The sequence below is a fragment of the Chironomus tepperi genome, unplaced genomic scaffold (assembly GCF_022539635.2).
Source record: "Chironomus tepperi strain 1889 unplaced genomic scaffold, CSIRO-AGI_Ctep_v1 contig_128, whole genome shotgun sequence".
NCBI lineage: Eukaryota > Metazoa > Arthropoda > Insecta > Diptera > Chironomidae > Chironomus > Chironomus tepperi.
The window spans coordinates 576,960-602,350 of NW_027226250.1; the positions used below are offsets into that span (position 1 = coordinate 576,960).

The 25,391-nt window shown below is 32.1% G+C and overlaps 4 protein-coding genes across 4 annotated transcripts; 3 read left to right on the forward strand and 1 right to left on the reverse strand.

Moving 5' to 3' along the window:
* Nucleotides 1-396: 396 nt before the first annotated feature.
* Nucleotides 397-1,305, forward strand: osi (electron transfer flavoprotein regulatory factor orsai). Its single transcript, XM_070636455.1, has 2 exons — nt 397-660; nt 1,078-1,305. Exons 1-2 carry the CDS (start codon nt 548-550, stop codon nt 1,205-1,207), a joined length of 243 nt encoding a protein of 80 aa, XP_070492556.1. The 5' UTR covers nt 397-547; the 3' UTR covers nt 1,208-1,305.
* A 132-nt stretch (nt 1,306-1,437) lies between these two features.
* LOC139087603 (glycoprotein-N-acetylgalactosamine 3-beta-galactosyltransferase 1-like) lies at nt 1,438-3,823 on the reverse strand. Its single transcript, XM_070636454.1, has 2 exons — nt 3,283-3,823; nt 1,438-3,215 (listed from the first exon to the last, which is right to left on the reverse strand). The coding sequence occupies exons 1-2, from the start codon at nt 3,759-3,761 to the stop codon at nt 2,588-2,590; spliced, it is 1,107 nt and encodes a 368-aa protein (XP_070492555.1). The 5' UTR covers nt 3,762-3,823; the 3' UTR covers nt 1,438-2,587.
* A 3,407-nt stretch (nt 3,824-7,230) lies between these two features.
* On the forward strand, nt 7,231-23,196 carry LOC139087637 (uncharacterized). The gene is made up of 5 exons (XM_070636499.1): nt 7,231-7,306; nt 17,247-17,431; nt 20,568-21,579; nt 22,245-22,478; nt 22,547-23,196. The coding sequence occupies exons 2-5, from the start codon at nt 17,266-17,268 to the stop codon at nt 23,118-23,120; spliced, it is 1,986 nt and encodes a 661-aa protein (XP_070492600.1). The 5' UTR covers nt 7,231-7,306; nt 17,247-17,265; the 3' UTR covers nt 23,121-23,196.
* A 389-nt stretch (nt 23,197-23,585) lies between these two features.
* LOC139087562 (uncharacterized protein C19orf47) lies at nt 23,586-25,389 on the forward strand. Its single transcript, XM_070636395.1, has 6 exons — nt 23,586-23,754; nt 23,872-24,002; nt 24,072-24,231; nt 24,286-24,402; nt 24,469-24,701; nt 24,762-25,389. Exons 1-6 carry the CDS (start codon nt 23,736-23,738, stop codon nt 25,260-25,262), a joined length of 1,161 nt encoding a protein of 386 aa, XP_070492496.1. The 5' UTR covers nt 23,586-23,735; the 3' UTR covers nt 25,263-25,389.
* The last annotated feature ends 2 nt before the right edge of the window (nt 25,390-25,391 follow it).

The window sequence follows — 25,391 nt, forward strand, 5'->3', positions numbered from 1 at the left end:
TTTAAATTTTTTTAAGTCGTTAAACTTAGCGGCTTAGTTAAAGTTCTTTTAATTACATAATTATAATGTGTAATCCATTTCTTATTGGTCATTGTTAATAAATATCCTTATTAAAACATTTTCTTATTGATTATATGTTAGATTTATGTAGGAATATCAGGTTTTCATCAAATTTTTCAACATTTTTGAACCCTGCTAAGTTTCTTCTTGTTTTTAGCATGTTTTCAGTGATAAGAAACATGATTAGCTGCACTTTGTACTTAGATAATGCGTATTTACTTCATTTTATTGATAATTAACTAAATACCTGCAGTTTGTTAATTAATTTAGAGTTTCCAATATTTAAGAAAAATTTAAAAATATTTAAAATCAATATGGACATGATATCAAGCATGCTCATTGTATACTAGCTCATTATAGATGATCAGTGCATTCAAATGCGCACAAGTTATAACAAAATACATTTCTAACTCATTTATTACATCCATATATTGTTTTCATTTCGAATTTTTAGTTCTTTAAATTTTTATTAGTTCTGATTATCAAAATGTCTCAAAAGAGTCGAGTCATTGCACTTTACAAGAATCTGCAATATCTACTTAAAGAATATCCTGCAGATGCCAAAAAAATGCAAATTGGATGTAAGAAAGCCTTTTTACGGTAAGAGATTAAGTGATAAAAAGTTTGTTTGTAAATATTATGGATCAGAGTTGTCTGATTGGCATTTTAAGGACCAGCTTATTTTGACTGAATATCTTAATCTGTCACATTGATAAGGCTCAAAACATATGTGCATATTGCATTCTGTGTTTCTATGGTTTTAAGACCTAAGGTCAAAGTTGAACCCTTAAAAGTGTGGATCACTGGATCTTTGAATTTGTGTCTATTAAATCCCATTAAACCCTTTACGAGGTCATTACATGAGATTGAACCTTTTCCTATGTCATAAGAATAGATAACGCTTATCAGATAGAACTTAGTCACATGAGCGATCAACTCTGGATTCCAAAACTGCCCAAAACATTAACTTTTAGTACGATCATAATTTCTAAGTAATTTATGTTATTACCAATTTAGGAATAAAGATGAAACAGACCCAAAAAAGATCGATGAAATGATTGAGAAAGGGGAGTATGTAAAGAAAGAAATCGAAACTTTATATGCACTGAAGAAGTATCGAGCAATGAAAAAGAGATATTATGACTGATCATTTTTATGGATAATCAACTATTATTTTATTTTAATTTTCCCTGTAAATAATGATTTTTTAATAATAAAACGAAGATGTCACGGTGATACTCCTTACGTAATACGTATTTTATTTTATTACAAAGGTAAATTCACAATGTAAAGGTCAAATGATGAATTTATAAATGCTAATGGGAATTTGAGCAAATAAACATGTTTTGAGTTCACGTATCAAAAGGTAAGGTGAAATTCAAATGATGAATTTATAAATGCTAATGGGAATTTGAGCAAATAAACATGTTTTGAGTTCACGTATCAAAAGGTAAGGTAAAATTCCACAAGTCTTCTTTTGTGTCGCTCGGGAATATATAAAAATATCACAAAAAATCTAATGGAATTAAGAATTCTTAATTTTTTCAATTTGCATCCACAGAATTCCTTTTAAAAAATTTGCAGGTATTCATAATATGCATGTGTAAAATGAATATTTAATTTGTTTGGTAAAGTTTGGCTGTTTATAGACTGCCTAATCAGTCGCGTGCAAAAATTAGGATATGCTAATTACTGATCAATGTATGGCCATGACAACATCCAGATTATTATCAAAAGTGATAATTTATCAAGTTTTAATTGCTTTTCAGGGGTAAAATACAGGATGATAAAACAGAATCTTTAATAGTTATTGGTTAAGGAGTCGTTTATTGACAGGAGCTTTCAGTTATGACATTCAGGAAGATTTGAATTTCATTTAAACAATAGAAATTCCGAAAATTCCATTGTTCAGTTTTAAAAATACTCGTTATTCTGTAATACAGTGGTGGACACACTGCACGGCAAACGTACACTGAAAATGCCTTGAACTGTATGCCGTGTGCGATTTCAGTCGGTGCGTTCCACCAAGGTGTGCCGTGAAAAATATAAGATTGGCATCACGGCTGTAACGTAATAAGTGAACGACCACATCGAAAAGACAAACCCCGAGATGGACAGGCTGTATGTCACAGTATATTAGCCTGGCAAGCGACACCAATGAACCGGATCCATTTGGTATTACACCCCTGAATGTTGATTGATTTAGTATGAAATTGACCGAGCCCAAAATTAACCACAATTGCAATATTCTTCCAAACAATCTTCAAATCTTATTTACATATATTCAAGATTTAAATGACTCAACAAAAAAGGCATCCATACACATAGCAGCTATACAATTTCTCAATCATTATTTTCACATCAATGTGATATTCAAAATAACTTTTCTTGTATCTTTAATCACAGCAAGTATTGATCAATTGACAAACAATGGCACGCTTAAACGGTGCTATAAAAGCTTACTATTTGTCTTATAATCTCCATAATTTCACTTATCACTAATTACAGTTTTGTCTCCATAATTCAATTATCTGAATTTCTCATCCTCTTCAAATATGTGATGAGTTACATGACTTTTATAATCGGTGGCATTACTTGGCTCATCTGACGATTTAATTATTTCAGTCAATGGAATTTTCGGCGGTAATTTTTCTGTTGAATTCTTTTCAAGACCATACGGATGAACATTATAGATTAGATAATCAAACATATACATCTGATTTGGAGTAATGTAATGAAGATTAACGATCAAGTCTGAGCAGCAATCAAGTCCACCAAATTTTGAGTCATGGTATAGCATTTTGTCATACCAAAATGTACTATTTTCAGTCCTTGGTTTAAAATGTTCCAAAACTCCAACAGGAAAGAATCTCTTCTGCTGCTGCATGTCCCGATCGTCAATAAACAGTGTTTGGTTCTCAAAGCATTTTCCAAGTTCGAGATCTTCAGCACCTTCATTTTCAAGTCGACAATTTGTCTTGTCATGCATTAATTTTGTTACGAATTTTTCAACAGCCTTTTTGGACAGTATATATCCACCACCAGCCATATACCCTGAATCAACATATTTTGAGGCATATCTGTGACCAAAATATAATGATGTTTTTGAATGATATTGCGACAGCATGTACCGAACGTTCTCCATGATATAATAACTAGGAAGGATGAATTAATACCAAAAATTTTTTAAATAGCACTTAAAGATCAAGCGTATCTACTTACGAATCATCATCAGCTTTTAGAAACCAATCGGCATCATCAAAGTGATAATTATAAATATATTGAAGTGCGAAACGCGTCTTATCCCAAAGACTAGACCTCTTCTCTTCCACTGGCAAACTAATGGTATTTAACTCGGAATCGGCAGTCGTGCTCATAAAAAGCAATTTATTACACCTCTTGCCCCATGTATTTTTCACATGTAAGGCTTTTTTCTTGTGATTTTCAGGCATTGTCAATACCCAACATAAAACACGTACATCTCTAGTTAACTCATCAGCCATAGATTTATTGTATTGATCAAGTGTTAAACTTCTTGCATTTATTATGTCCACTGGCTTTGTTTTTGGTTTCACATTGTTTAATATTACAGAAAATTTCTTTGGATATATGAATATTGTTGACAGACTTATACCAAGTATAATACCAAGAAAAAGAATCAACACTAAACGAAAAGGAACTTCGAAATTATTCTTTGTCATCCTCTCTTCCTTATCTGATCAATGAAAAAAATATTTTAATTCGCACACAGCACCGATCTAAACAATGAATGAACAAATACTGACGGAGATGAAAAATTCCGTGAATTAAAAAGTAAAGATGATAATATTAAAGACATCATCATCATCATTGGGACATCTAAAGAGATAGAAATTGAGAGAAGAAGAGAAAATTATTTAATCGCAGCAGTCTCGCCAAAGCCGCATATTTATAAACATCATTGATGACTTTTTTTTTTCTTTCTTATCACAGCATATTAACAACCTGAATTGTGAAGGCAAAGGAGTAAACTGATGTGACATAAACACACAACGTGTGAAAGGTCATGCATATAATTTATCTTCACTTTTCAGCACATCAAAAATACGAGAGGTCATAATTCGCGTTGTTGTTATTGATGACTTTACCGAACAGCACATCGTGTTCGCTAGCGCAATGCTGCGTCGCTGTATTAACGGTTGAGACGTTCTCAACTCTGCACAGTTGAATGGGGTGACTAGGCTCTCCTTGGGATCGAACCTGGTTCGTTAAAGTCGGGTAACGGACGATCAAACTTCTACACCACTGCTACACACCGTGACGGCGGATTAAAGCAAAATGCAGTTCGCCGCATTGTGCTACTCGGGGATGGATTATGAGGAAATATCATTTTCAAACTGATGTCTCAAATGAGCTTAAAACATTCATAGACCACAAATTGACTCCTCAAAACGGCTCTAAACATATGGTTTCAAGCTCATGACATATTGTGATCTAAAGAATTTCATTTAACATCTTTTAATCATCTTGTCATGAACTATCAATTTATAACGCTTTATAAATCAGAGCAATCGAGAGTGACAGTGAATTTTACAATAGATTTAAATGTCCATCAAATAACAATACAAACTAATTAATTTATGCTAATTTGTCAACAAATATAAACCAATTATCTTAGTATCACAATCAATATGATAATAAAACATAAGCTCAGATGAACAATCTCTTGAGCATTGAAAGTAACCTGTAGATTAGCATATAAATGGAAGTTGCGGTGCCATTCTATCACTGTTTAGTGAAAAGATAAGTTAGTTTTCATAGTTTTAAACGGATTTGATATGCATTGCTTTGTTTTGTGTTAGGAAATTTATGATTTGAAAGATAAGCCATATTCAGGATTCTCTGAGCGAGAAGTGCTCACATCACATGATTTGAATGTAAACTTCTCGAGGAGATCAAATAAAAGTTGCATAAGTTTTAGGCGCGATACTCAGAAACACTCTGATCTCTTTTGAAGTTGTAAACAATTTATTTGAGACATTTATAGCTTTGTTTATTTTTAATATAGGACGCATTAAACCAACATAATGCTTAGTATAAATCAACTCTTGAAGCAATTCGAAACAATTAGTGAGGAAAACAGGACAGGACCAAATTCCTGTGAGAGACATCGCCCTGGATTAAAAAGATTCGTAAGTGTTCTAAAAAGTCCTGAACTGAATTCACAATTGAATAAGGAGTCATCATTACCAACAATAACATTAGTAACCCCAATAGAAATCTAAGACTCATAAGCAAATAATTGATAAAAAAAAGATTTTTGATGTCCATGATTATTAACTAAGAGAACATTAATTTGCATGATCAAACATTTTGTGCTGACCTTTGAATAAACTATAAATAAACTTTGAACACCCTTTTAACATTAAGGAACGTTGTTATTATGTGTGTATCCAAAATGTCTTTCAAACAAGCAATCCATCCAAATGGACCGAAGAATCAGAAAATTATATGGATGTTAATCAGTCACAACAATAATAATAATAATTATGAATGAACTACCAAAAATATTATTTGCTTATCGGTTAGTCGGTTACTGAATAAATGTGTTAAATCAATCTTACAGTCGTAACTGTTAAATTCGTGTTTGCATGATTTAACTTGTAAAGTATCAAAAACAGTAAGGTTTATTAATTTGCAGTCTTGCCATGACATAGAAATACATCATCAATGCATATGATACGATTAAATAATGTTGCATCATCATGCAATCGATTATCGGCATTGCACTTCAAAAAGGAAGTTTGTGTAAAAATTTATGAAATCAAACACAAGGTGAGCAGTCTTTACATCTGATTTACTTTAAAACAACAAAAAAATAAATAAATAAAAAGAAGCAACATTGCTAAAAGGCTTTAACATTTCTGTCTATAATGCGGCCACTTAAAATTCCAATGTGAGATTCTTTTCTTTTACATACAAAATATTCTTCTTCTTTTTATTTCATTTATTGAAATTCCTTTGTGCCAATTCACTGGAGTCTGTAGACTTGCAAATTGATTTTTACTTAAATAATCAAGAATTGTTAATAATTTTTATTCAATCATAAGCCGATCATCCAATTTCATAATCGTTCAATTACGATCAGCGGGTGTTCCATTTTTGTTTCTTATCAAATTTCACCAACTATCCTCACAACATATTGCATTCGCATTTTATATGGAAACTTGATGTTGCTAAAGATTGAGAATCTCAACGAGTAGGCTTTAAATGCAGCGCATTCGTTTACAAATGATGATGATAAATAGAATTTTCTGACCTAACTTGTCTTGTTACTCTTTCTCAATGTGATCATTTTGCAACGTTCATTTCAGATTTAAATATTATTTATTTTTAATAGTTCAAAGCCCCTTTTTCATACAAAAGTTCAGTTTGCATTTAAAACCCGAAGAATAAACATCGTAATTATAATTTACAATCCGTAAGAAGTTCTTAATTACAATTAGAGCCAACCGCTAATACGTAAACAACCTTATGGTTCCCCTGATAATCTAAAGAATCACTCAATCATATGTTTGTAACCAAATTAAAAGGTTTTTGTAACCAATTAACTTTCTGAGGACGGAAAACTTCAATTTCATTCAAGACAAAATGGTTATTAAGATGTAGATAATTTAGCAAATTCGACACCACAACTCTTATTATCAATTTTATTATGTTTAGTAGAAACAAATTACTTTATAATTCCAATTTAATTGACTTTAAAGATGAACAATCAGCCACAGACGGTAGCGGTAAATAAAAGCCCGAAAAAAATTACAATTTCATTCTGGCTTCTGTTCTTTTGGACGATAAATATAGGCCGAATATGCTGCCATGTGTAAAATTACGAGCTACCGTGTGACTGAATGTGACATGATGTATTAAGAATATCTTCTTTTACTTTACATATAATTTCATGCTATTACACAATTAAATTGAGGTGAATAGAGTAATTTAAGATACATCTAATCATGCAATAAATATTTTTTAAATTTACTTCCACAGTACCGTGGAAATATCAATAAAAGAAAAGAAAAATAAAGTAAAGTTGAACGAATGAGAAGAATTCGCTCTGAGCAACTTAAAGAGAAGAAACCGGCTCTCTCACGTTTGTTTTTAAAAATACTTTTTGTTTCTTTTGGTCTTTAGTGGTGCTACTCAGTCTTAATTTAATCGTTAAGTCGTGTAGAGGTGGACTTGAAAATCACATCCAACACTTTCATGGGTAATAAATGTTGAGAATATAAAAAAATTAAGTTAAATCAAATTGCAAAAAAATATGAAAATTGTTAATAATAATTAGTGATTTTTTTGTCACATGGATGACAATGAGAAGTAACAAGTAAATTGAGGTGAAGTGACAAATTAGAAAGTCTTTTGATGCTAATTTTGCAAAAAAAAAAAAATAAGGAAAAAAAAAGATTTAAAAAATAATTTGCATGAAATTGTGAAAACAAATATTGAGAATTTTTTTATGGTGAGTTCATGCGTTTGATTCATCGATGCACATTCAGACGGATTATTAAGCAACAACACGTATTAATCAGATTAGTCGTCAAGTGCAATATATATTGTGTGACTTGCGGTAAAATTATTATCAATTCTGAAAATTGATTATCTTTAAAATCAAATAAAGTATAGTGAGTTGAGTGGATCATTTATTGATGGTATTTTATCCAGCAGTGGTGTAGTCAAAGAGTTGACCACAGTAATAAAATCAGAGCATTTTCAATTTTTTTGAAGATTTTGTGAATCTCTTTCTAAAAATCCTAATAAATTAAAAATTTATTTCATTCAAATTGGGCTCGGTCCAAACTCACTCCTACTTCTCTTGCTACACCACTGGTCGGCAATAATGCAAAGATTGGCCGATCGTCACAAGTTTTCCGTGGCACCCAGATGGAGGCCACATGGCATCCAATAGTCAATTTTTATAGCATTATTCATGCAAGATATCATTTGAACTCCATATGACTGACATGAATATTTTGTGCTAATCAGGTTCTCTCTTCCCATTCAACTTCAATTAAAACTCTTCCGTACCATTCCCGGAGGCAATGTTTCAATACGATCTGACAAATTGCTCCCGTGTTCTACACAGAAATTTATCCACTTGAACATGATTGCCAAAAATTTCATACAAATCAATTCTCAAATAAGAATACAGAGATAGAAAAACTTTTCCAGATATTCATCTCATCTTCATACAATTTTACAGCATGATCCGCTCACTAAGCTTTTTTAACCATGAAAAATTTTAATTATTTTTATTTCAACCTTGATCAATCAATTCGAGAATCGCAAATCCAAAATGTAATATAAAAAATCAATATAATACACAATCATCATGGACATAAAGAAGTAAATCACATATCTCGCTTAATATAATAATTTTCTTTTCTTCTCCTCTCTGTGCCTTCTTTGTGTCCGTCTCAATCAATGCAACGATGATGATCCCTTTCGTATAATGACTCGATATAATTTATATGTGTATGCCTACCTGCTGTGAAGTGTGAATTGTCAAAAATATACAACATGAAATATTGTGTAATCCATGGATGCAGGTATTTTCTGACATAAATATCCAATGAGGCATGTAAAAGAATGAAAAATTGAAATATTAAAGAAATTTGGGGATGAACCCATGCTCTCTTATGATCTTATACATAAATATAAATTATTATTCAATTTCCATAAGAATCAATCATTTGGATATATGGGAAACTATAATTTAAATCAGTGGTGGACAACCTGTGATCCGCGGCACACTTGTGTATGGTCAAAAATTAGAAGAAATACCATAAACCGTATGCCATGTGCGGTTTCGGTCGAGACTTACCACCAAAGTGTGCCGCGAAAAATAAAAGGTTGTCCACCCCTGATTTAAATTCATTCCCATCCATAAAAGTTGATTTTTTGAATTTCAATTTACACAATAAAACATTTTTTTATGTTTTTTGAGAGCATAATGCCTTCGACGTCTGTCGACCATGCCTGTTTGCGCATATCATGTTACATAGAATTTAACGTTACATTTTCCGCATTTTATAGATCAGGATGTGGATTATAAATCAATAATGGTCATTAAACAGTATTTTTTTGTGTGTCTTTTGGATCAAATCTGAAATTTTTAACGGATTTATGCAATTTTTTGTTTAATCCACACTAAATGACTCAGTCTGCACCTAAAAAATTCATCAAGCATGTCAAAAAAGAATTGATGTCATCAGCACGATGACAAAAATGACCAAAATGTATGCCAAATAAGCTAAACAAAAGCTCTAATCTCTCCAAATATAGAACACATTAAGGAAATATTTTTCTATTAGGCTCAGAGTTGATGGTACTACAGACTGACTTAAAATTCATTTCACACGAACAATACACGAGTATTTCTATTTTTAAATATGTGGGATAAGCACACTTTATAAAATTGACAATACTTATAGACCATAAATACAGTAAATTTATTTATTTACGTTACATCCAATTCAAATGCGTCATTGATTCTTTTATTTAATTTTGACAAGCTTTCATCACAAGAATATTGAATTATATTAGCATTAACATGATATTTGAAGTTCACGGAAGTGCTCCTAAGTAATCAATTATTGTGTTAATTCATATGGCAGATGTTTGCACAAAAAATTGATTGTCATTTCCAAAATCAGCAGGCTTATGTGTCAACAAGTGTACGCTGACTATTAAATTAGTCGGTGAAAGCAATAGTTAAGCCATTTGTGGGCAAACTTTGTGCTGCGGCACTAAAAATTCATGTAAATGCTATGAATCGAATGCCGTGTGCGGTGTTGAACCAGGCTTATCACCAAGGGGTACCGCAAAGGTTGCGCATCCCTGAACTAAGCGAATTCACAAACATTTTGATTTATTAGATTTGCCACACATTAAAATATGAAAACAGAGATGAGATTGAACTGAAATGATGACCTTACACTCTGTTCCTCGCATATAAATGACTTCAATGAGTGTATGATGAAGGAAAAGAAGAAAACAAAATCTTTTTGTGATTATTGTCAAAACAAATTTAAACTTTTCATACTTTTTAATGAATACATTTCTTTCGCTAATTCTATTCATCGAAATTTATTCACATCCAATTCAGATTTTAAGCTTGAAATAAATGCTGATTATTCATTGATGCAAAGATTATTAATATTGTTGCAAATATTCGTATGTGGATGCGATTGATGTTTAATGAATTAATATTGCCTAGATTGAAACTAAAAAGCATTATAATAAGCTTGTTGCATCATGTCCTAATTATGGTAAAAATGTCATTAGTCAACCGTTTTAAGAAGTTTATTGGAGGTTATTTCAAAATTACGTGTGATTTAAAATAGAATGTATTAGAGTCGATGTAATGATATAGCAAGTAGATTAAGTTTAAGCGTCAAGTACATAAATTTTAGAAGAAAAACAATTTAAAAATCTTTCTTTCTTCTATGGCCACTTGAGTTTTGATATGCAGTCAGGTACTAGTGATTAGAAACACATTGATATGAAGTATCAAGTTTACAATATTAAAAAGTAGATGTCAGATAAATTTAGGCTTTTGGTTTGATTATCTATAAGCATAATATGAAGATTCCAGGTCCTATCTATCAATTTTTCAATCATTAGATAACCTAGTAGTTCTCGTTCCATTGCTTCTTGAAAGTTTCTGAATCGTTCCTCAATATGACGTTGTCCAGGTTTCCAATTTTGGCTTGATCGCATACATTAAGCAATCAAAGTTGCTGAAATTTTGGAAAAGGTCAATTTTGCTCAAAGATTCGTGAGGTTATCATACCGAATTCGAACCAAGTATTTTACCTATTCCAGCAAGGTATTTAAGATTTCTTGTTTTGATTGACATCATTTACGAACGGTTCCATATTTAATAGTATAATGACAATAATTTTCAAGTAAATTTAGATTAAAATTACTTACTCCATATTTATTCTTATTGAGTATTTATCACCATGCGCCACTCGGGTGTGCTAAATAAGCAAATAAATTTATGACACACATTCCTTCAAAACATCTAAATTCACGCAGATACATCGTTTAATCTCGTTTTCTACACCTTCATAGTAAAAAAAAAGCTTTTCATAACCAAAAAAGTTTCAAGTTGTTAATTGAAATGTGTGCAAACAGAAAGTAAATATTAACATATATGATGATCGTTATTTCCTGAACATCCACCAAATTTGGAACATTTTTTCCCGCAATTCATTCGAGCACGATTTTATTTTTTTTCCTCTTGATTGTAATTTAATTTATTACAGTCAATTCACAAACGAGAGGCATTATTGTAATCATATGAAAATAATTTTCGGATGCGGTACACAATGAACTCGACATTATGCCATATACAATGAAATTCTTCAACTAAATTATTAATTTTTTAGTGGCGGTAAATTTTATTTGTTATGTCAATGTTAATCAAGCAAAAAAACAGTCAGTATGAACTTCTCACATCATAAACTTAATTATGATATAATTGCCGTATGTGTCGAAAAAAGAAGGCATTGTAAGGTTAGATTAATTAGATTAAGCGTAACAAAAAACAAGTGACAATAATTGTGTCATTTGATGCTTTTAAACATCCATTGATAATGTGACGATAATGTCGCTAACCCTAACAGATATAGAGCATACTCTCATGGTACAGAAATACCACTACGGTACCCAAAAGCGGTCTTATTGCTTGTTGAGGTAATACGTCCGGTAGTATTTTACAATTCAGAGTCATGGAATATGACTGTTGCAGACTGGTTACCGTCTTGGTGTATTTGATAGGAAGATTCTGAGATTTATCTATAAACCAAAAAAGCTAGGTGACTTATTCAAAAGTAGAATTGGAATTGAAAATGATGGTGTCGAAAGAGTTGGTAATGCACTTGGCTTCGGATAGAACCAGCTTCAGACGCAAACTAAGGGAGGCCATGGATCACAATTGATCTGTACGACCAGCGAAAATTAATGCGATTGACAAAAGTGTCTTAATTCCAGTTGTGAATTGACACTGCAAAAAATTTAAAACAGTAGGAATCAGAATTAATATTAATTAAGATTATCGGAATCAATAGACGAAAAACTTTTTTGCTAATTACAATAAATCGTGAGACCTTCATAAATTTTATGCATCAATAAGGTTGATTCTCTTAATGTATTTTTGAGCCTCTTTATACTGTATTGTAATAAAGTTTAAGGTTATCGATATGAATTAATACAATATTAATTAGTAATGAAATTGAACTTGAGTCAAGAATATATCGTGGAATTTATTGCAGACGATTTCACTATCTGTTTTGTTGGTTCGTGTGAGATATTAAAGAAGTTTAAGGTAATGGTTCGGTGACTTATTTGTTTAATATTTTGGTGCACAATAATCGAAACTAATCCGAGCTGATCATGTGAGCGAATTAAGCAAAGCTCGATTTCGAATCATGCCGCTCAGGGAAGGTATCACAATGCAGTCATTAGGGCACTGTATTGACGGCGAGACATAATATTCACTTGATGGCACCGTGACAACAGTATTCGATCCATTTTCAAGACGGAAATTGAAATTTCCCATATCGTACCATTCGGGAGGTTTGATCCTCTAATAACTTTGAATACTGATATAGTACCCGGCATACTCTTCAGACTTCCAGTTCCTAAGATAGGAAAAACAAAAAAGCAGGAAATCAAATGTCTTCATCAACTTTTTAATTGCATTTAACAGCTAAATAGAGACAAATGTCAATTAATCATAAAAGAAAGACTTTCATAATTAAGCAATTTGACAATAAAGTTGTTGATGATCAAAACTTTTGACTCAAAATAGATGTGAAATTTTGATTGTCTAAGTTTCCTTCCTCTTATGTCAAAATGGAAAGCACATAATCAATTTTTCAGGATTAATTGACAAAATTTTGTGGGTTCGTCGTGTTGTTTTCTCCTCATTAGATCATCTTTTTCTTATCTGATGAGCAGCATGCTGTACATGGTAGATTATTCCATAGTCAAAAAATTTCGAGGCAATGATGAAATGCAATGCCCAAACAAACTTTTTTTGTTTCTTGTAATGTTGCACAATTTTGAGAAAAAATGTATTTTCTTCTCCACAAGCCACAAGCAGCACTGTTTCATCAATATTCAAAGCACACAGAACAATTGAAATGAAAGTGAAAAAAAAGAGTTATTTAATATTCGTAATCAACCATATTTTACGCACCATTTTTTCACTTCACAGTCTTGTAATGATGTACGCAAGTGAATGACATTTGAAATGGCTATTAGAGAAAGACAAACGACTGTGAAGTGAATGAGTTACATGTTTAAAACAGTTGTAAAAGTTTATTTGTGGATCCAATTTTTTTACATTATTTGAATTAATTTCGGAAATACATGAAGACACTGCCGGTAATAACATCTTCATTAAGCATTACTCGTAGTATGAAAAAAGTAATTAAAGTACTTGCTCGTTGCTTCTGAGTGAATTCAGCGCATTTTTGACCCAGCGATCAGTATTTTTGATTAACAAATCACAAACTTAGAGATTTGTCATTTAACGGTTATTCAAAATTCGAATTTCTCATTCAAAGTCAAATCTTTCATTCGTTGCCAACTTCAGGTATGTTTACAGATAAAATATTAATTGAAATCATTATTTATCAAATTTAAGAATGATTACAAGATTTAAGACTATGTGATACGCAAATATCTAAAATAATACTGATCTGATAGTAGCCAGCCAGCTGATCAAAGTGAAATAATAAGCGTGATTTCTCAAAAATGCGCTAAAAATAAATTTCACAATAAAATTTGCTGTTAATGGTTAATTACTCTATTAACGCTTTAGTTCCGCTTAACATCATCATCTTTCTTTATTATTGGAGATGAGAATTGAATTGTGTGCACTTCTGGTGATTGTTTTGATTCGAAATAATAGATGAAAAGGTGATTTAATGGAACTCATCACTAGCAAGTTATGCAAATTATTTCAAACAAACGCCATCGATCTTGCGGTCGATTGAAGCTCGAAAAGTTTTCGCTTTCATTAAACAATCTAATGCATTCATAATGAAGGAAAATAGATTATAGACAAAATCTAATTATGTTACTGGATATATACGTTACAGCATGTCGATCACTTTCACTATAATTTACCACTCATAAATGCTACCGTACTAATGCTATTATTTGCATGTGAAGATGATGTGAAAACAGCTGTAATAGCCTAATAGATAACAATTTCACTCAAAGTCATTAAAATTTTATGTTGAAATTAAAATTTTAAATGAAATCGCTTATGACACATATATGTGTAAACTTGATTCATTAGTTTTACGTCCTTCTGAAGGTCATTAGAGTAGACTTTCGATTTATAGGCGTTGCACAACATTTGTCATCTAGATTATGTGCATTATGACTTAATTACTTTTATAATTCTTTCGAATGAGTTTCTGAGATAATACTTGGAAATCCCCAATAGACAATGAGTGCGTTCATATAGTTGCGTGATAGCATCATGTAATGCGCTCAATTTCCGGTAGTGAATGCTGATTGTATTCGTGAGCCTTCTAAAAGATAAGAAAAGTGCTATATCATGACTACTTGAGCAAGAGCAGAATTTGAGCATAACAATTCAAAGACTGTAAGATCACCATTTTCTAGGAAGTTGTAAGCAGCATCCAAGTAAATTCTAAATAGTTGTTTAGCAAAGCGGACGCCAATTGGTTCTAATTATCCTGGTCGTACTTCCAAAGTTTCAACATGTACTGATCGGGTTATTGTAGTGTTGTCAAAACTTTTATGTGCTACGCCACATCTTGGTGGAAATACACAAGATAAATCGCATACGACCGACAACAAATGTCACATACTAGTGTCGCGGAACACAGTTTGAACAACACTTCCTTAATGAATCATTCTCTTATGACATCAACCGGAAATTCAGATTCATTCTCAGAATATTGACGTACAGAAGTGAATCATCTGGATGCTGTTCATCCAGAATGTCCTAACATGCATGATCCAAATCTGCTATCGATACAAATTCTCTTAATTTTCAAAACAGTTTTAAACTAATATTTTGTTTAAAGCAACTCAAAAAGTTGTTGGAACCCGTTATAAATCGACCAATTTACAACCATTATATTGTATTCTCTGGAACACTCAGCTATCCAATTTAGAGTAAAAGATTTGTTTACAAAAGTTAAATGCGTCGATCTTGAACATTTTTTTAATTGCATACCGTTAACAATGTCAATCAACTAATCAAAATGAAAAGAGTCTCCTTCATGCTGAGAGCATAAAAGATATGTTTTGTAACATAAAACCTACATATATGGACGATACTTAAATCAAGTTTAAACTTTATTTTGCTACTTTATAATCACACTTGACCACAAAAGGAAATTCATTTAATGAAATGTAATGTTACTCAATAATAATCACAATTATGATGATGGATATGTTTCAACTTACTTAATCGCTTAAGCGAGAACCTTTTTTGAAGCAACTGCCCGAGCGACACAAGAAGAAGACACCGCCCTGAGTATGACCGTCTCAAATTGAAAAACTCGAATTATTCGACATTAAATGTTCGAAAAATTCGAATATTTCGAACTCGACTTATTTTAAAATAAAAATTTACGTTACGAAGAAAAATTAAAGCAACCATAAGACTTATTAAAAGAAATTTAGCCGCGAACCTTCTGACCGTTCAAATTTGAAATAGCTAATTTTTTTTTTTTTTTTTTTTTTTTTTTTTTTTAGACTTATTAAATGTTGCTCGGGCAAGATGAAAAGTTTTTTAATGAATTTTCACTTGAGGGAGATTTTTGATGAAGATTAATTCTGGTTTATTTTCATCTACTTAAGTCCTCCTTCTTCTTATTTAATGCAATCGAATAGTAAAACAACCAACGATGATTGTTGTTGATGATGATGATGCAATTATGATTAAGTACCTTATTTATTATCGTTCTTTCCACATCTACATTTAAACATATTTTCTTAAATCGTTTCTTATGGATAGAATATAAAGAAGGAACAGGTGGATCATATTAAGCATCTCTTTTGTTTTGTTTTCTTTTCTGTCTTATTTCGTTTTTGTCTCAAATGTTTATCGTACACATTCTACGGATATTGTGTGTTAAGCTACTGGAATTGCTAATAATTTTAACGGGAAGCAATAGTCATAATAATCGAATTACTGTATTATTAATTAAGACGTCATTAGATAACATTGTTAGAATTATATAATTTCAATAAGTAGATAAAAGCCGATTATTAATAGTCACATGTATGTCATTGCTCGGAAAACTATACATAACTTAACATTATGAATTTATTTGTTACTACACATGGGAAAAATTATCTAATTGATTAATGAATTATTTTATGAGTTATGCTTTGATCACGCACGACGCGGGTTAAAAAGATAATTCTAAAAATGCCATGTATCTTAATAAAATGTATATGCATGCTTTTATTGTTATTTTGATGGATTTTTAATTAAAATCATTGAAATTTGAATCAATAAGGAATGCTATACATTTTAAAAGCATTAGTACTTAAACCTAACAAGCAATGAAACCGATTTCAGTTACCGAATCTTGGGAACCGAACCATATGTAGTCGAAGAAGGCTGTCAAGCGAAGAAGAGATTGAAACGGTGACTTTCAAACAAACTCCAAATCGAAGCCTCTCTCATTTGTGTCACTGGGGTTCGAATCAAAATTCAATCATTTAAAATTGTTGGTAATATGAAATTAGATTGCTATGGTGTAGAAGTAGGTTGGAATCTGAAGCATCGAACCAAGTATTTATGAATTTGCCAGTGCGAGAGGGAGGACTGCATAGCCTAGTGGTTAGGCAACAGAACGGAAATCTGAAACTCTCATTTTCTGAGGACGTGGGTTCAATTCCAAACAGGGACTGATTAGCACAATCATTACATAAAGTATCGTCATTATGACAAGTTATGACAAAGATCCGCACAATTCTCACGACATTACATTTACTACATTTAGTACTTGTGATAGATAGCTTTCCAAATAGATCTTCAGTTAAAAAACTTTGCATTTTGATTGCCATAATTAATACAACATATTTCAAAATCTGACACATTCAACCTAATTCAACATTTTTGTTATTTTCATCCACAGTTTTTCAGAGAAGCCCAAAATGCGTTGGTTACAAAAGTCTTCACAAGCACCGGCGCAGTTGATCGGTCTTTCGCCATTAAAGACAGAAGATACATTGTCGATTAGCACACAAAGTATAAATTTGATTGAGCATAAGCAAGATATCAATTACGAAACGAATCAATCAACGAGAAAATCGAGGAAAGGTAAGAATTTGTTGGATACGTTTTGAATATTAATTTGATAGGTATGTGATGAAAATGATCGTGTCTGTTTGTCTTCAATTCCTATTTCTAATTTTAATATTTTGATGTTTATCTGAAATTTGAATGATTTTGAAATTCCAAAATAATATGATACATGTAAAGTGACATGTCTGCCTGATCAGTTAGAAAACGAAACTCAGTTAAAGGATTTGAATTTAAAAGATAAAAGCATCAAGATATCCCATGTCATTGAGACCATTTGTTATTTCTCTCTCAATGACAATCAGTAGAAGTTGAAGAAAAATGAAAGCGAAGGAGAAATGCTTTATTAATCTATAGCAGTGTTGTCCAAACTGTATGCTGCGGTAAACTAGTTTCATTAGCCCGAGCAACACAATTCCAGAAGGCTCCGTCACGGAGCTTCGAAAGTTAGAGTGACGTGTAAACTTTTATTTTCGGACACCTTGGTGGTAAGCCTACGATTTGGCCTCGAAACACAGGTTGCTCATCATTCGGCCTAATTACCACGGTTTCAATCGATGCTTACCATAAACATGTCCTGTTTCGGAAAGGGTTGTTTCAAAGCCTTACCTTCTTTAGCCTGATTGTGTGGCTGCCACATTTCAACAATGTGCTTTAAATAGGATTTTACTCTATCCTCTAATGTATTTATCCCGGCACATATCTCGAACGCCAGCAATATATTTAGCGATATCCGGAAATACCACGATAAGATATATACATTTGACATTTGGTCAGCTTCAGAGTCAGACTTTGGTTTCACCAAGATTTGCCGTGATGCAACAAAGTTTGGACAACACTGTCCTATATAGACGAAGAAAAAGTTCTATAAGTCTTGGAATCTGTGTCGATTCGCTTACAAGATTACATGTAATTTAATAAAGGAATGCGTTCATCGTAATTTAAAATAACAATCATTCATTCTTAAGGTACTTAACACAGCAGAGCACTGAAAAAAACATGGAATTGCTTCAAATTAATTTCATCTAGCTTGACGTATGAAAATCCTTATGTAGCCTAGAATTCCTTGTTAAGAATTTTTCCAATACAATATTTTTCATGCCATAACAAACAAGTAATTTATTGACTACTTATTCGTTCCGTTATAGTGCAATAAAAATTTCAATTGCGTAGTTCTGTTCAATTTTTAAAATGGATACTTGAATTCCTCGACCCATCCACTTTACTTTGATGTTTAGTCATCAGTTATATTTATTACTTTTATTATTACTACTAAATGTACTTTTAATGGAGCATCTATATATGTTGTATGGCAAGAATAAGGTCATGTATGAGGACCCTTAACAGTACAATGCAATTAAAATCGTTTCTTTAAAGTATGCATGAATATCGATGCAATCATTAACTATTAACCTTGACATGTACAACAATTTTAGACAACTAATGATGTCTTTATATTCTATAAGTTACATTAATCAATCATAGCTTAAAATAAAACGAGTTATTGAGCATTATGCATGTGGGTGACTTTAAACGCATTTTATTACTGTCAATGTTCAATAAATTTTATCTTGGTAGCTATTTGCATGTGGGTGACATTTGTCGAGTTTGTAATAAGATAGTTCAATAAAATATCTTTGAAGTACTTCAATCAAGCTAATATACCTTAATAAAGTGTTATAGTCGTTTAAGCCATAAAAAGTCTCAAATTGTTGAGGGTCTTCTTGATTTTTTAGTTCTAAACCTTTCTAATACATGAATTGTAAAGAATAAATCCATAATTTTGATGAATTATGGAATTGGATTCTATGTAATTCATGACTTTAAGCCAGATCATCCACTCCCACATATAATTTGTATTACCTACGTAATAAGTGAACAACTCCAAATCAATTGAAAATGTTCTAATCCCGAAAAGGCCAAATCAGTTAATTCTACGGTGGACAACCAGTACTTATACCGTAACACTCTCGAACCGTATGCCGTGTGCTGTTTTGGTGTAGGCTTACCACCAAGGTGATCCGCTATTGGGTTAATCGACATGCAGCAACTTTGACCCTCTGATTTAAACTGAATGAACATGGTGGACTGAGCTGGTGTGACTCTGACATGGCACTGAACTGGTGTGACTCTGGTATGGCACTGAGTTGGTGTGACTCTGGCATAGCACTGAGTTGGTGTGACTCTGACCAACTCTCTCTGTGGTGCCGGATTCGGTTTAAATCATAGAGTTAGAGCAACACCTACCTGTCGATTAACCCAGTAGTTAGCCACCTTGGTGGCAAGTCTTGATTAAAACAGCCCACGTCATACGATTCAAAAGATCCATGGCATATATATTGTCCACTACTGAATTAGCCAATTCTTGTATCAATTTACCAACTCGTGCTATTCGGGAACTTTATTCCTCGAAAAAAAAAATTGAGACACAACATTCCAGTTCATGAAAAAAAACTCGATATTGTGCACCTATTAGCTATGCATATATGCTCCAAGAAATGTCTATACTTTCCTAACAATAAAAAGTCGTTCATTTGAAATTCAATGCATGTGTACATAGTAAGACAAATTATTGGAAAGACACTATTTCCATGAAATTAGAAAGAAATTTGTATACAAAATAATGTAAATGAGTGTGGGTGAACATGATAAGAATTTTTAAATGGAATGCTGAGATCATTTTTCATTCCTTATATCCCCCTTAAATGTCTATATAGACAAATCATAATATGGATAGAGGGAATTATGAATGGATTAATGTCATGATTAAAATGTTTAAATTCATTATTGATGCATGCATGTTTTCCCTTTTTTGTATGTGTGTCACAATCTTGTTTACTTCTCCATTATTTTTTTTGTGTTGTGTGACGGGTGTGTGTATGGATTCGAATGTTTGAAAGTCAAAGCTATTTTGAATAAACAATTAAAATCATATGGGATGCGGTATTTATACTAACGTAACGTAACATTGTATACACATGTATATACATATGCTTTACCGAACAAATACTGATGAGATTCAGAATATATTTTCGTTTTTGAATTAATGATCATGACGATGATTCAGTATTTGTTTGTGATTGAACATGTGCGGACGTTCATCTAACTGAGAATCTTATTGTGTTATTATTTTCATATGTTCACATTTTGACAGATTTTTCATCATTTCGAACTCTGACGTGGTCGAAAAAATTTGCAAAATCAACCGAAAATTGTTACAGCATACAAGAAGGACGTGTAATTGATAGGTCAGGGATAGGTCAATGTAATTCACCAGTACGACCAAAACGATCATCATCACCATCTAATCAATCAATAAGTAGTATAAAAACAATCTCGACAAGTACGCCCACATATTTCACACAACTCAGACGATTGCATCGACACAAACTAGCCAACGTTCTTGATTTCGATAAGGAAGTATGGAGAAATAATCATAATACAAGTAATAATAATTGTAGCGATAATGATGATCATCACAAGAGCATTTCGTCAATTTTAGATGAAGACGAATGCCATAAAGAGTTTTATAATAAAACGGAATTGAATCGGACATTTTGCGGTGCTTATAGTGTACCTTATCGAGAGAAAAGAAATCCATTAAATCACACAAGACTTTCGTGCTATAAGCCGATAATAAGTGAACAACAATTTGAGATACAAAGTCTTAAAAACTTTAAATCTGTTGATGATTTCCTTTCAATGGATATGAATAATACTCAATCAAGTACCGATCATGATGATCATCGACAAAATGATGATGAAACCAAAATCAATGAGAAAGGTGAAATTTATTTAAATCCAAAGCATAAGCGTAAAGGCTTAAGCAGCAAATTTCGGACAATGTCTGATAAAACACAAAAATTGTTTTCAAAACTTTACTCAAATTCAAACTTAAAGTCATCATCCGCTGAATCATCTAGTGATATAACAACCGAACCAATTTCTAGGAAATATTTTCATAGCCGAAGAAGTTTAAGTTATGGAACATTGACACAAGTTAAGGAATTTGATTCGAAGAAAGTTGAAACAGAAGATGGCGATTCCGGTATTTTAATTAATGAATCTGGTGCGTCATCGATGACTGATGAAAATTCTGAACCAAATAAAAAGGTTGATCAAGATGAATTGTTTAAATTGCCGCCGGAGAGGAAATATGTTCAAAGGTAAGGTAGCATAAAATGATTTGCAACGCATGAAATACACGACATATGCGCATATTTCCCAATAGAACTGGCATGTGGTATTGTCAACAGTAGACACAAACACAACCCTCCTGCCCACATAATTACACCCTTATATTGCATACAACCCTTAAGTATTTCCAACTGAGCGGCACTCCTATACGGTTTGATAATAGACTTTAAGTGACTTCCAAATGGCTACTACAGTGGTGGGAAATATTTTATTTTTCGCGGCACATCTTAGTGATAAGCCTCGATACGGTTCATGACATTTTCAATTTTGATGGCACACTATTGTGCCGCGACACATAGGTTGCCCACCACTTGGCTACTAAATAGAGTTTTATTCCATCTGGGACATAAGTTTACTTACTTATTACTTCGCTGACCGTACAGATCAATTGTGATCCATGACCTTCCTCACATGACGCCTAATGCTGAGTCAATCGCTGGCTTCCGTCTGCAAATTATCAATACCAAATACCAAATGAGACATAACAAGTCAAACTGACTTGATGTGAAATTTCATAGAAAAATATCGTTCACTCGTCTGATTCATGCCTATATCGTGCCTTTAGAGGCTCTTGAAAGCGACATTTTTGTGATTCTTTAAACAATTTTTGTTTTTATTATTTTTCTGTAAACAGAATCGAAATAAAGTACGATCACAAGAACACAGCTGAGGAACAAAATGAACCAAAGATCTGCTCTTCGTCATTCAATAAACATCATCATCATATAGCAAGTTGTACAGATTTGTCCTTAACATCGACATCAATTGTTGAGAAAAGACAGAAAAATCGTTCAATAGATTCAGGTCTAAATGATGCTGCAAATGACTCGACCGCAAAGCGTAATTCAGTTTCAGAAATTGTTGCTTTGTAAGTATCATTATTGAGTATATGCCATTTAATTCTTTTTTTTATCAAATCTGTTCCTTTTCACTCAGGCTGGAAAAAAATGATAACAATACGAAATTTAATACACTTAATCATCCGAGAAGATCAAAAGGCACAACGCTTGTGATTAATCAAGAAGAAGATACATTTGATGCTTCAACTACTCTCAACATGTGTGATGATGATAAATTAAAGCTTAAAACAGCACAATCCAAAGAAAAAATTGATGATAATGGAAGCGACAAACATTCAACACCGAATGTTAAGAAAATTCCATCCACAAATTTTTGTACATTACCTCGTAAAGCAAAAACAAGTCCGCACTGTACATTCCACACAGTGATATTTGAGAAAGGGCCTGGCAAGAAAGCTCTCGGTTTTACAATCGTGGGAGGTGCCGATAGTCCACGTGGTGCACTTGGAATTTTTATTAAAAGCATTATGGCCAAAGGACAAGCAGTAGAAAGTGGACAGCTTAAAGCTGGTGATGAAATTTTAGCAGTCAATGGTCATGTCTGTCATGATTTGACGCATCAAGATGCCATCAAGTTGTTCAAGAGCGTTAAAAGTGGCGAAATCGTCTTAAATATTTGCCGGAGAAAAGGTTCAATTACTATAACTTAATGGAATTTTGTTTGATACAAAGAATTAAGCATATTGTTGTGATGAATAAATTAAATTTTTCATATTTTATCTAAAATCATTGTTGGATTATTGCTATTATTACTGCGAGGTGTTAATTATTCGATTTTCAGCTAATCTTTTGCTTTTCATGGACAAATCGTGATCTTTAAATTTCTTGATTATATTTGACATAAAATTAACGGTTGTTTAAAATTTGAATTTTTAGTACTAATCCAGAACAAATTTAGAACAATAATTATTAATTATTGAATAACAAATAACATTGAATAACGAAACTAGCAGGTAGTTCCTCTTTATTATCCATAAATCTCATATTTGGTTTGTTATAATTTCAATATTTGATAAGGAAATAGATTGAAACAGGTAGAAAAATCTCATAATACTGGACATAATTATGATAAACTTTTTAACGGTTTTTCAAAATTCAAAATATTTTGCGGAAGATCTCAAAACTTTCGGGGGAAGACTTTCGGAAATGTTTTGCTTTTAAACTAAAATTATTGTTAGTTTGCAATCAATTAGTGTTTTTAAACGTTCAGTGCCAGTTAAATAATTCAATAAAGCTTAATTAAATATCTTTACATCGACAGAAAGATGAGTTCTAGCGGCGGATGTAAGTAAAAATTGATTTTTGGATATTTTTTTCTTAGAATGCATAGAAAATTTTCTTAAAAAATCTATAAATAGCTTTAATAATAGACTCCTATTAATCTATTTCGCAATTTTTCAGCTGTTTGGGTCAAGTTTTTCTCAAATGCCGGGATCCCCAGTCCTACAAATGCGACTTATGCGCATATTTTTGTGGAAAATCGAATACGATTGGACATGTTGGATGAATTAAATACAGAAAATCTTAAAGAGGTAATGCCACAAAAATACTTAATACATCTACAAACTATTCACAACTGTGTAAATATTTCTATTCAACAGATGGGAATTAAACCAATGGGAGATATTATAAGCATTTTGAGACATGCAAAGTCAGTAAATGATCAGTCTGTACGTGATAGGATTCTTGCATCTCAGCCGGAACCACAGAAGACCATCGTCAAAGTGCGTCCAGCTTCTCCAGTGACCACTTCAACAATTGGTATGTTAATCAAATGATTCAAATTCGACATTATATTCATTAGATACATTTTAGCATCTGTAGCTGTAGCACCAAGAAGAGTTCTGCCAGAACATGAAGGAAAATATAAGGTGTCTCTACCAAAAGGATCAACAAAAAAGAGTCGCGAAATTTTAGCCAAACATTCAGCTAGTAAGTTTTAATAATAATAATATTCTTTATTTGGTATTTATCTAAGTTTGTCTTGCTTATTTACAGTGCAAATGGACAAGGTTGAACATAAAAAGTCGGTGTTTGATCGTCTCAGATCATCGTCTAATCCACATGATGTCGAAATGGCAGATAGCACATCCAATGACAATATTGTAAGAATTGGTAAAGTGTCGTCATCAATATTTAATAGATTAGGAGGATATGACGAGATTAGAAAGACGATGAGTGAAAAGTCGATTGCATTTTCTGGAATTTTAAAGAATTCTCCAACGAAACAGGTAAGGAAGAATTTGAAAATATTAATTAAGTTTACTAAATATTTATTCCTTCCATTTTAGTCTCCAAAAGGCGTTGTAAAACACAGAGTCAGTACAAAAGTCATATTAAACAAGCCATCACCAAGACATATAATGGATACAGATGAATCTGAAGATTCTGAAGACAAAATGGACTCAGATGACTATAAGCAAGTAAAATTCTCACCAGAAGTAGAAGTTCTCGAAATTGAACCAAGGAGACAAATTGTATTTAATGCAAAGAAATTGAATCGCATTAAAGGCTTAAGAACTGATGGAATTAAAAACAGACTCGGCGAGATAAAATTCAAACGTAATCCAGATCCGAGACAGCATTTACATACCGTAAGACAAACAGTCAATATGAAACCTAAAATATCTCCAGTTAAAAACAGTAGAATGAGAGCAGATCAATCACCAAAATCGGCAAAATCAAGACTTGATTTAAAAGCAAATTTTAAGAATTTGAAATTGGGCAATAAGAATGGCAACAGCACTGCTAAACCTGCAAGCGTATTTAATAGATTAGGCGTTAAAAAATAAATGGATATATCCATAAATCACATTTAATTTAATTTAATTACTTTACCTCAGACTAAGTAAAAATTGTAAAATAATTTAATTAACATTTCATTTTGACTGAAATAAAATTTAACGATTTAATGAAAAATT